The 12,112-nt window shown below is 39.2% G+C and overlaps 1 protein-coding gene across 5 annotated transcripts in view; it reads left to right on the top strand.

The window, feature by feature from the left end:
• B3GLCT (beta 3-glucosyltransferase) overlaps nt 1–12,112 on the top strand; it is a 115,685-nt gene that overhangs the window by 60,914 nt on the left and 42,659 nt on the right. For all 5 annotated transcript variants that reach the window (XR_013966577.1, XM_080799148.1, XM_080799150.1 and 2 more), the window contains exons 9-10: nt 4,626–4,745; nt 6,433–6,502. Coding sequence is in view for 4 of the 5 variants with exons in the window: in XM_080799148.1 (XP_080655274.1) it covers nt 4,626–4,745; nt 6,433–6,502 (190 nt within the window). In the remaining variant the exon portion in view is untranslated. The remainder of the gene's footprint in view (nt 1–4,625; nt 4,746–6,432; nt 6,503–12,112) is intronic.

Raw genomic sequence — 12,112 nt, 5'->3', positions numbered from 1 at the left:
TCTTGACATGTCACTCAGGCCAGGAGTGCTGGCAGCATGCCAGGAGCGAAAAGGGCACACACAAGGCTTTACCTTCCTGGCTGATGGCATGTGATGAAAAAGCTTATTGGGGGAAAAATATACATGTAAAAAACTGTTCTTCTGTTCCATAGAAAGGAAAGAATGACTAATTGAAAGCGCAGGTCTACTTAGATATTTTTAATGAAGAGTTAACTTTGGTATAGATACTCAGGCTCGGGAATCTATTAAACACTAAATACCTACAAAAACTATTTCTAATGTATGTGGAAAGTATGAGGATAGGTCAAAATATCTACATAACCACCACCTGGTTTAAGAGCTAGAACATCACCAGTCACTTTGAAGCTCCCTGACTGTGACATTCCTGCATCCCTTTCATTCTTTCTAGTAAACACTTTCTTGAATTCTCTCTTCCTTTTCTTCCTCTTCCACAGCATATGACTGTGCCTCTGAATAAGACAGTATGCAGCTTTTCACCCTTTTGGGACTTCGGATAAACAAAAGTGTACCACGGGTATCGTTCTGACTTGAGACTCATCCATGTGGATATGTGCGGCAGTTCTGATGAACTTTTTTCCACTCTGAGCAGGAGTCTCTCTGGAGACCAGAGCAGTTAGCTTACCCGTTCTCCCAGTGGCGGGCTTCTGCACCGCTCTGTGTTTTCTGCTATTACACTCATTACTTCTCTGCGTTTTGTGGATGTGTGTCATGATGATCCTGGGCAGGGATTTCTCTAGGGCAGAGGCTTTTAAACTTTTTTTTTTTTTTTTTTTTACTGTGACCCTCTTTAAAAAATACATTTTTCATTGTGAGCCAGTATATTTGTGTGTGTTACTGTGTTGTATTACTGATTTCTAGGTTAGCATTAGTGTGGTCTGTATAACAATTGTTAGAAATATTTTTAGGCTTATTTTGTGGACTGGTTCATGTTTACTTTTCATATATGGAGGAAAAGATGTATATGCTATAATTTGGGGGGTATAGTATTCTCTTTATGAGATTAAGGAAGAAATAGATTTAATATAATAATTAATCTTCCTTCCTCCTTTCTTTCCTTCCCTCCTCCCTCCCTTCCCTCCTCCCTCCCATCCTTCTACTTTTGTCTGCTTGATCTATCATTTATTAAGACAGGAATGGGAAAATCTTCCATAATAATGGTGCATTTGATAATATCTCCTCTTGTAACTGCCAACTCTTGCTTTTTTCCCTTTGAGATTATGTTAATTAATTGCATGCAAGTTTAGAATCCTTAAGTCTTCTTATGAATTCATCTTTATTTCTTGTCATGCTCTTTGCCCTAACATGTATTTTGTTGCTGTGACTGTTTCTATACCAGCTTTCTTTTCAGGTTTGCTTTTTAATTGTCTCTCATCTTTTTCTTACAGCCCCTTTGTGTCCTCTTTTAGATGTGCTTCTCTTGGAGGGGACATATCTTCTTTTCCTCCCAGTTTGCCAGTCTTTGTCTTTAAACCAGGTAGCAAATTTACAGTTACATTGAACATGATTCCCTTTATATTTGAATTGATTTCTAACACTTCCTTTTATTCTTCTCCTCATTTTCTCTCTGGCTCTTTTAAACACTTCCTTACCTTCTATATAGATTGTTTTTTGTTCTTTCTTTTTCCATTTTTTCCTCCTCTGCTGTTTTGGAAATTTAATCTCCATATCTGTACCTTACTAGTTATTTTTAAATATTTTAACGCGCATTCTTAACCTAACAAAGGCTAAGTAATTCATGGCCTAAATTCAAGGGACTTAGAATAATTGAACTCTGATTATTCCCTCCCCAATTTTTTTTTAAAGATTTTATTTATTTATTTGAAAGAGCGAGCGAGAGAGAGAAACCACAAGAAGTGGGAGCATCAGAGGGAGGAGAGGACTCCCCACTGAGTGGGGATCCCCATGTGGGACTTGATCCTGGGACTCCATTCAGGGACTCTGGGATCATGACGTGAGCTGAAGATAGATGTTCAATTGCTGAGCCACCCAGGCACCCCTCCCCTTACCAATTTAAATGCTCTTTGTTGTTTAGTACTTTTGTTCTTTTCCTAAACCCCGCAACTTAAATATTATCTTTATTTTATGCAATTCGTATTTGTATTAGCTTCACCATGTATTTGCCAGTGCCTTTGCTCAGTATCCCATCTTACTTCAAAGACCTGCCAGGTGGGATCTTTTTTTTTTTTTTTGACATTTAAAAAATTTAAATTCAATTAATTAACATATAGTGTATTAGTTTCATAAGTAATGTTCAGTGATTCATCAATTGCATATCATACCCAGTGCTCATTCCACCAAGTGCCCTCCTTAATGCCTGTTACCTAGTTACCCATCCCCCACCCACCTCCCCTCCAGCAACCCTCAGTTTGTTTCCTAGAGTTCAGAGTGTCTTATGGTTTGTCTCCCTCTCTGATTTAGTCTTATTTTATTTTTTCTTCCATTCCCCTGTGTTCATGTTTTATTTCTTAAATTCCACATTTGAGTGAAATCATATGATAATTGTCTTTCTCTGATTGACCTATTTCCTCTTAGCATAATGCTCTCTAGTTCCATCCACGTCACTGCAAATGGTAAGAGTTCATTCTTTTTGATGGCTGAGTAGTATTCCATTGCATATACATACCACATCATCTTTATCCATTCATCTTTCGATGGACATCTGGGCTCTTTCCAGAGTTTGGCTTATTGTGAACATTGCTGCTATAAACCTTGGGGTGCAGGTGCCCGTTTGAATCACTGTATTTGTATTCTTTGGATAAATACCTAGTATTGCTATTGCTGGGTTGTAGGGTAGCTCTGTTTTTAACTTTTTGAGGGGCTTCCATACTGTTTTCCAGGGCAGCTGCACCCTGGTGGGATCATTTTTATTCTTCTGAGGCATATCCTTTAGCGTTTCCTTCAGTGGGGTGGTACATTGTCAATTCTTTTCCCTTTAAAAAATTTGTATTGACTTTGTTCTTTAAACATAGTTACCTTGTGTTTACAATTCTGGGTTGTCCATCATTTTCTGTCATCACTGTGGCTTTACTACACTGTTCTGGTTTCTGTTATTGCTGTGGTGTTGGGAAATCAGCATCAGTCTCATGTGGCTTCTTTGTAGGTAATCTTTCTCTCTGCCTGCCTTTAAGACTATTTGTCTTTGATACTCTGCAGTTTCACTATGAGATGTCTAGGTGCTGACATTTTTTTTTTTTTTTTACGTCCTACATGGGATTCATTGACCCTTTCTATAATAGGATTGTTATGTAATTTTTGGAAATTCCCAGCCATTCTTTTTTTAAGCATGTTCTCACCCCCATTCTTTCTGTTATCTCCTCCTGGATGTGTAGATGTGTGCCAGCACTCTGAATTTTTCTTTTACTTTTCCCATCTCTGTTTCTGCTGTGCTACATTTCAGATAATTTGGGGACTTTCATCTTTTAATTCCCTGATTTTTTATTCACCGGTGTCTAATACTCAGCTTATCCTAATCATTAAATTTTTCTTTACTGTTTTTTATTTTTAGAGTTTAGCTCTTTCTTTTCAAATTTGCTTATTTTATATAATTTTAAAAAATTTGCTAATGTTTGAATGTTTTCTCTTTATGAAAATGTATTAAACATAGTAATTTTATAACCTGTGTTTGATAATTCCAAGACCTGCAGTCTTTTGGGTCTGTTGATGTGTCTGCTGGTTCTTGGTGATCAGCTCATGTCCCTGTGCTTTTTGTGATTTTTCTCGAGTGGTCTTGCTTCAAACTGTTTCTGTGCTAATCTTTTGAGTCCTACATTAAGGTGGAAGGATTTGCATTTTTTTTTCTACTGCTACAGGATTATACTAACTTGGGACCATTTTAAATAACTGTTTGAAGTGTTTTGGACCACATTAGTGGCCCGCATTAGGGAGGCCTGGGTTTTGATTCCAAAATCTCAGAGGAGATTTGGAGATGATGTTTTCCCCCTCCATCTAGCTCCAACGTCCCAGATTTATGTGGGGTTTGCTCTTAAACACTCTCTGCCTTGGGTGAGTCTTGGGCTTTATTTTCTTAACTCCTGTCAGAAACTCAGCATCACCACAGTTCACCATCTACCTACTGAGGGAAACTACCCTCGATGCCGTTTTCCCCAGGCTCTTCCATTTGCAGTTTTGTCCTCACAAGTTCCATACTATTATGGAAATTTAGCAATCCATTTAAAATTATTTTAAAGATATTTTATCCAACAGTTTTAGCTGTTTCCAGCAAGGCTGTTAGTCAAGGTATGTAATTACCATACTGCAGAAAACCAGCCTCATAGTAATAATTTCTTTTCATCTTCTACTGCGATGTTTTAGAAACCCTAAAATCGCTTCCCTGAAATTGCTTATGACAGCTTTGGAATTATTTGGTGTTCAGAATATGAACAAGAATATGGATTCTTGTTAATGAAAGATTATATTGATCCACATGAAATTACTATTTTTATATGTAAAAAAAAATCTGTTGAATATTGTCAAATTGATTCGGTTCAGTCTTAGTGCTCTGTAGAAGAAGACATGGTCTGCTTTTCCTTGACATATTTTGTACCTTCTTACACTTGCGGTGTTGGCCAAGTTCTTTCATTTGTTGCCGGCTCCTGTCCTGACAGATTGCCCTCTACATCTGGGACAAAGGCAATGGGCCTCCCCTCACTCCAGTGCCTGAGTTTTGTACAGAGGCTGTGGACTCCTACTGTGCTACCACATTCCATTCTTTTCTACCACTTTGCGTAAGTATAGAAGAAAGACTTCCTCACATATCAAAGGAAAATCTACATGCTGTGCATAATATTGTCCTAGGACTTTAAGTTTCTACTTATGTGCCAGGTAAGAAGTAGATACCATACTTCTTACTAGTAACTGCCCTATCAGGTGAGCACTGTTGTTATCCTAGTTGACACATGAGAAGAGAGAGGATTGAGAAGTACTTGTTCAGGGTCACACAGTGAGTCCAGAGGAGGGGCAGTGAGGACCCTGGTCACCGACTAACTCCCAAGGCTCCATGCAGAACTGCCTGCCACAGCTCTTCTGAGTCAGTGTGCCTGGAGTCATTTCCCTTGTTGGTGATTCAGCATGTGTCTCCTGGAAGATCTATTCCATTTCCTAGCAGGGTGATTTCAGACATTTCCTGCTATACCTAAGCCTTCTCCCCAAGCGCATCTCCTCTCAGCTGGAGACCTTAATTTGATCTCATCTTCCACTGTCCAGCAGAACTTTCAGAATGATCTTACTTGTTTCAGTGTACCCTAGGTCCAGTTCCCAGGATGAGCCTGAAGACCCCTGAAACTCACTAGGTTAACAGTTCTTTCTCAGAAGAGAAAACATAATTCATCACCCTCAAATATTGTCTGTTATTCTGAAGGCAGTCACACAGAAGTCTGTGTGTGGCATATTAAAAAATGAATATATATATATACACACACACACACGTATACATGTACACACACACACCCACACACACATTGCAGTAATGGGAGAGAATCTGTAATGTATGCTCAGTTCCTGAAGGGGAGATCCTGTCTTTCTAGACATGATGCTTGCTTGTTCTTTAATGCTCTTTTGGGCGGTCTGGTGGGGTCAACCTCCTAGTGTCTTCAGTAGTATGACAAAGCTGTGTTTAAATGTCACCATAAACGGGCCCCAGATGATGTTTGAGTCATGATTGAATATTATTAAAGGCCTAAGACATTTGATAAAGGGGTCAGAACACCCCACGAAGCCATCCATGGCCTTGAGTGTAGGCTATCCACACTCTCCCGTGTGTCCCTTTCATCTGAGTGGCCAGCTGGGGCTGGGCTGGCTCAGGGCTCCGTAATTGCCCCTCCTTCCTTGCACCCAAGTGTTTGAAGTAATTGTCCCTTTGGCAGAAGACAGAATGTTGCTGTAGCTTAGACTTGGGTAGACAATAATGGGGCCATAAAAATACTTCCAACATCAAAGTGAGACCGGCCCCCAAAAAGGAGGTCAGCTCCTATTGTACAGGAACACAGCCCACTGATTCTCTCCCTCTGTCAAAATCTTCGCCAGCTGGAAAAAGGAAAGGGAAGGTGACTAACATCTACTGGGCAGTTAGAATGTGCTGAATAAATGTAGCAATGAAAGCGGCTTCACTGGTGGCTACTCTGACCATCTTCTAAATGAGCAAACTGAAGTTGAGAGCTGAAGTATATTGTCTGGGTGACACAGTGCGTACAGGGCAGGGCTGGGATTCAGGCCCAGGTCTGGCTGACGTCAGAGGTCTTGTCAGCTGAATTATAGTTCCTGTTTCCCCAAAAACTTAATCCTGGAAACAGGATTAATGTCCTTGATGTTGGTGAAGGTCACCTCAATGGCATGCAAGATCTAATAGGGGTGTGAATGTGGGTGTGTTGATATGACATGGACTCATATATACACATATGTTTTCTTGTTTTCTAGGGAAATCCAGTGAAGAAAGAGGATATATTTTTCGCAGTAAAAACATGCAAGAAATTTCACGGCGATAGAAGTATGTTTTGTGTTACTCATTTTTCCTGAACTTATAAAATCCCAACTGCCTTTAAAAAAAAAAAAAAAAGTACAAGCCAGCTAGAAACTCAAGAAAGAGATAACGACACATACATTGTTGGAATGAAAACAGTTATTTAGCTTGTGTTCCTCATCGTACCACTTCAATAACTAAGATCAATTAGAAGGGACCGTTTTGTATCAAAACATGAGTGGCCCTAGCCCTTCTGAGTACCATTCAGAGCAGTGTTTTAAATTGGAAATGGGAAAGCACAGCTGTGGCAATCTTGGACACGATGCATGAATAACAATCCATTTTGCAGAACAATGTCCTATTTATGTCCATGCACCGGCTCTGAACTGTATGAGGAATGTTAGAGGGGATTTCAAGGTGGGAGAATGCCAAAAAAAAAGGATGTTTTCTCCAAGACTAATCCTTCTTTTTACATTATGGTGGATGCACACACTGGAACTTTTATTTTTTTATTTTTTAAAGATTTTTATTTATTTATTTGCCAGAGAGAGAGAAAGAGAGAGTGAGTGAGCACAGGCAGACAGAGTGGCAGAGGGAGAAGCAGGCTCCCTGTGGAGCAAGGAGCCCGATGTGGGACTAGATCCCAGGACGCTGGGATCATGACCAGAGCCGAAGGCAGCCGCTTAACCAACTGAGCCACCCAGGCGTCCCTTATTTTATTTTTTATTTTTTTAAAGATTTTTATTTATTTATTTGCCAGAGAGAGAGAAAGAGAGAGAGTGAGCACAGGCAGACAGAGTGGCAGAGGGAGAAGCAACACACTGGAACTTTTAAAGATACGTATTTGCTCATGAGTGGATTGTATTGCAGAAAAGGCAATAGGTGGCTTATACATAGCGGTCCCTTCTTAAGATCTTGGCATGCAGATGAATGTTGTTTTTATTCAACTTTTTGGTGTTATTACAGAATTCTACTAAGTTATGGTGATAATGTAAAAGAAAAAGCACGTCCTAAATAGAAGTAGTCATAATTTCTTTCTTTTTTTTGCCTTATTTCAAGCTGCACTTTTCTGAAATTGAAAATTAGACAGTCTTTTGCATTTTCTAATTTTAGCATATATTTTAATTTTTTTTCCATGAAAAGACTGTCGATTTCATCAAGAGTGTGATATTTATGTAGAAGAGATTTCTAAACCAGCTGTCGTTTTCAGGGGATTGGAGCTATGGGGGAATTTCATTTATATAATTTATTTGATAATATGGTACTTATAAATTATACTTTAAAGGGGAACATTTTCCAAATAAAAAAATAGTATAATTTGGATTGAAATATTAAGATACTAACATCAATTAGAATCTGGTTATGATGTACAGTATCATATAAGTATGTAACTATAAACCTTCATATTTACCTAAAATAGTCACATAAAGTGCCAAGTCCTATTCAATCAGCCTAATATAGGCACTCATTATATAAGGGAGTCCTAAAGACTATTAAAAATCAATATAGAAGTTAAAATTTTCATCATTCACAAAAATTAACCTAGATTTAATATCCTTTTGCTTTTTTTAAAATCTGGAAGGGCATTTGGGGATAATTTTTGATATATCTTATAAAGTATCAAAGGAAATGAATGAAGGGACTGCCTTTTTTTTTTTTTTTTTTAAACAGCCAGCAGAAGTGTTCAAATTGATTTATTTGATCCTGAAGCTGCACTTGGGAGTAGTGACTGTTTTCATAATATTGATGTTAAGAACGGTGGTGGTGGTGATATTTTCTCTTTTGAAACATTTTTCAAGTGACTGTAAAGCAGTAAAATAGGGATCGTCCCTGGCTGTATTTTTCATATTTTACAGAAATGAAAAAGAAGTTTGCTGATTTTAATTTAGTAATTTTGAATGATCTATTTTATTGCTTTCTTATTGCATCAGGGTCAGATAATCTTTTCAGGTATCCATCAAATGCTTTTATATTTGAATTTCAAGTCAAAGGTCTTTAAAAATTACAAATCTAAAAAGCCTGTTAGGAGCATTAAAACCAAACCTCCCAAAGCTGGATGCATTGATTCATTGCTATGAATCTGAATCTGGGGTCATTGAAGCCTGAGACTTAATTAAAAGATATTATGAGGCTTTCACGGTTGGGTTTCTGTGGCAAGCCATCTATAAACTTGAATGTTTGTTTGAAAAGATGTTGAGGCAGCAGGATTTTAGCGACTTTGATGTCCATATCGCTGGATGGAAGCGAGCCTGCGAGGCCACTGGGCTCCTCTCCTTCTTTGGGAAGGCTAGTCTAACCACGGTTGGCCCAGAGAATTATCCAGTAATCCTATTAGTTACAAGGACAACACTGTATTAACTGCGTCTGCTCATCTTTACATTTTCTGGGTGTTTTTTTACATACATTGTATCATCTGCCTTCATGCTGACAATTCCTGATGATGTGATAATTAATGTTATTTCTTTGATCATGTAGAGAAAGCTGAGTGTGGGACAAGATGCAGCTGGCCCCTGTTCTTGTAGACTGTTGAGTAGGAGAGCTGGGATTCGGGGTTTCTGGCTCCAAATCTCCAATTCCTTCTGCCACAGCACAGCTGTACTGTCATCTCCTTGGATGTATTACAGTCTTAACACTTGATAAATAGTATTGGATATTCATGTTGACGTTCTGCTAGGCTCAAGGTCATTTTTGACTTGGCCAGAAGGTGGGAAAGTAGGCTTTTTATTTTCAGTAGCAAGGGGGGAGAGCCAGAAGTTGAAATCCACAGAGGATCTAAAATATAAAGCAAGCTGGGCATTCAGGCTGCCACTCCTGTCCAAGCATTTGACTGCTCTAGTCAAGCCAAGTACATGGAGTGGGGTGGGTTTTTTCTTCATTCTTTCCCCATGAACTTTGTGATAGAAACCCTTGAAGTTACAAAGGCCAAATGAAAAGGGAAAAAAAAACCCATAGATAAGACTTTATATTTATCTTTGAAAAACTGAGAGTTGGCTATACTGTTGGTGATGTATCTGGTGGCAGGTTCTCACTTGTGGGTGCACTGCCCCTGGGGACAGCAGAAGACCCCTTGAGATGTCCCCCATTCCTGGCTCCTTACAATGCTGGCCATGTCTAGGGTAAGGGTGAGGGATGGCACGTTCTGTTAAAGGCTCCTGTCAATTTGGCAAGGGAAAATACACACTGAACTCATTTTTTATATTCTTAATGAAGAATGGTAATAAGGCAAGTTCTGAAATTTAAAAAAAATTACTTAACATCTTGTACCTTTTTTGCTTAACGGTGAAACAAGCACTTTTGTAACTGCTTTGTGTCCGGATTCTGATTTAAATGTAATAAAGCATTCTTAGGACACAGCAAAAATATATTCTATCTTTTGGCTTAAGAAAGAAATACATATTGACACCATCGAAATAGCAACACGCTCTTGAGATGCAAGCAGTTAGTAGGGTTTTAAAGAAACTTTAAACGTCTTATATAAAGCAAATTAGGCATAGCATGTAAAATTATATTTAAGCAAGGAGAAGGTCTCTGGAGTTTTAATATTCAGCTTGTTCACTTCCTCTTGGGTTATGTGTTTTTCTACTGTGTGACGTGAGCTGTCAGAAAATGTTAAGAATTCTCTCTGCACCAGTTTGCCACGCCGTTCCTGTGCGTGTCTTAAGTATCTGGTGGCAGTCACCGCTTTGTTCTTCAAGTGCTGGGTCGTGAGAGGCTCTCCCGCTGCAGTCCCCCTGATTAATGAGGTAAAATTGCTATTTGCTCAGCCTTTCGTTCCTTTTCACAGCTTCCTGAGCACCTAAAAATAAACACTTTATTCCTTTCAGATTGAAAAAACAAAAAACACCCTGTTACCTTTACAGCAGGCATCTTATCTGGAAGAGGCCCATCTGAGCAGACTTATGGAAAGACGTGTATGGTTAGAGAGGCTGACAGGTCCTGGGCTGCAGTCTGCTTATTTCAGACATGAGGCGTGGATTATAGTGCAGCTCAAACGATGTCATTAGATTATTGAAGAGAGGGAGGGAGTCGGGGGCTGCCCCGCTCAGATCGCCCCCTGGCTGTTGAACAGATAGAGAGGTTCCAAGATTGCCCGAATGTGTTGTTTTAGACCAGCCCCGAGGGATGCCTTTCAGGCTTAGGTACACCTCATCTCTAAAATCGGGGTGTGTGTTTCTAACCCTTTTCGGAGGAGAGAGGAGCAAGCAGGGTTTTGTCACTGACGTGTATATGAAGACAGGAAGTCTATTTGTCGAGTGAAAATAGCAGATTTCTTAACATCGAGAGTCATTCACATTTGATTGTGTGGTAGTCTTTGTACAGTGCTTAAGTTCTAGTGCATTTTCATTTGTAATCAGTTTTGCAAGTAAATTCACCAGGGGTAAAAATGTGTGTTCTGTGCCTCCTCGCGAGACACATCTCCTGCTTCGAGTCTGTAAAGCCATGTGGAAGATTTATGCCATCTGTGCAGCGGGGATTGTTTTTTCTTTAATAGCACAAGTTTCACTTCGCTCCAATTGCAAGTTATCCTGTGGTAAGCCTTCTTGAAAGAGGCATTCACTAGTGTTTTATTAGGGGGTAGAAAGTATGCTTCTCTGTATTGAAAATGAGATAATAGATCAAGTAACTATATTGAAGTATTTTCTCACAGTTTAATATACTTGGGAACCCAGTGCCTCAGTATAAAATATTTTATAACTAGAATGAATTCAATTTAGAATTCAAACATTGCTAATAAAATCGACCAATACTCTAAAAGTTTTAGGTAATTTAGGATCCACCCTAGTTAAAGGTAAAGGTTTTACCTGCTGTTATAGAAGACTTAGCCTTAGCTTTGAATTCTTTATAGCTGGCAGATATGACAAACGCTTCAGGAGCTATAGTGATTAGGTGACAGATGATAAAAATTGTTGAATGCTTTTGGGATTATAGAATCATAGCATCCTACTATATTAAAATGGCTGGTGTATTTTTATACAATTGGTGATGGTGGCAATAGTCTTGTACCAAATGATGAATTGCCTTTATGAATAAAACCTTCCTTTAAACTAGTTCCAGAGATAGCCTGAAGCCTTTTTGTGGGAACTTCTACAAAATTCAACTATTTATTGAGTATCTACTACATCCTGGGCACTTGCCTGCTATGGGGAACTATTCGTATAGGAATTCTTCCCTTTAGTGAAATTTCTGTTTCAGCTGTTTCAAACAAGAACTGAAAGCAAGTAGTTAGGTACCGCAAAGAAGTCACTCACACTTGATTTTAATGTCATTTAAATCAGCCGAGAAGAAACATCTCTGCTGTTTAATAAAGCCATTAGAGCAAAAGGGAACTAGAGGCTAACGGCTGAGGACAGCAAAAGCAGACTTTTGCACAGTTGAGGGCTGGGGACTGAGGAAAATTCTTGACCTTTCCTCACAGCTTCTTCCAGCATCACGCAAGGGAGGACATTTTACCCAGGAGTGAATTAGCGGCAGCAGGCTGCCGGGAGCACTTTCTGGGTAAGTCCTCCTACGTGTGATACCCATGGCAGACTGCCACTGTGGTGACAAGGTGAAGGCTTTCATTGTGTTAGAATGTGAAAGTAGAAGAGGATTTGTTTTTCTTCCCCCTCCCTACCTGCTCAGGCAGCCTTATCTGTT

The sequence above is a fragment of the Martes martes genome (assembly GCF_963455335.1).
Source record: "Martes martes genome assembly, chromosome: 3".
NCBI classification, from domain to species: Eukaryota; Metazoa; Chordata; class Mammalia; order Carnivora; family Mustelidae; genus Martes; species Martes martes.
The sequence above is the reverse complement of the archived record's forward strand: the minus strand, read 5'-3'. Positions and strand labels throughout refer to the sequence as shown.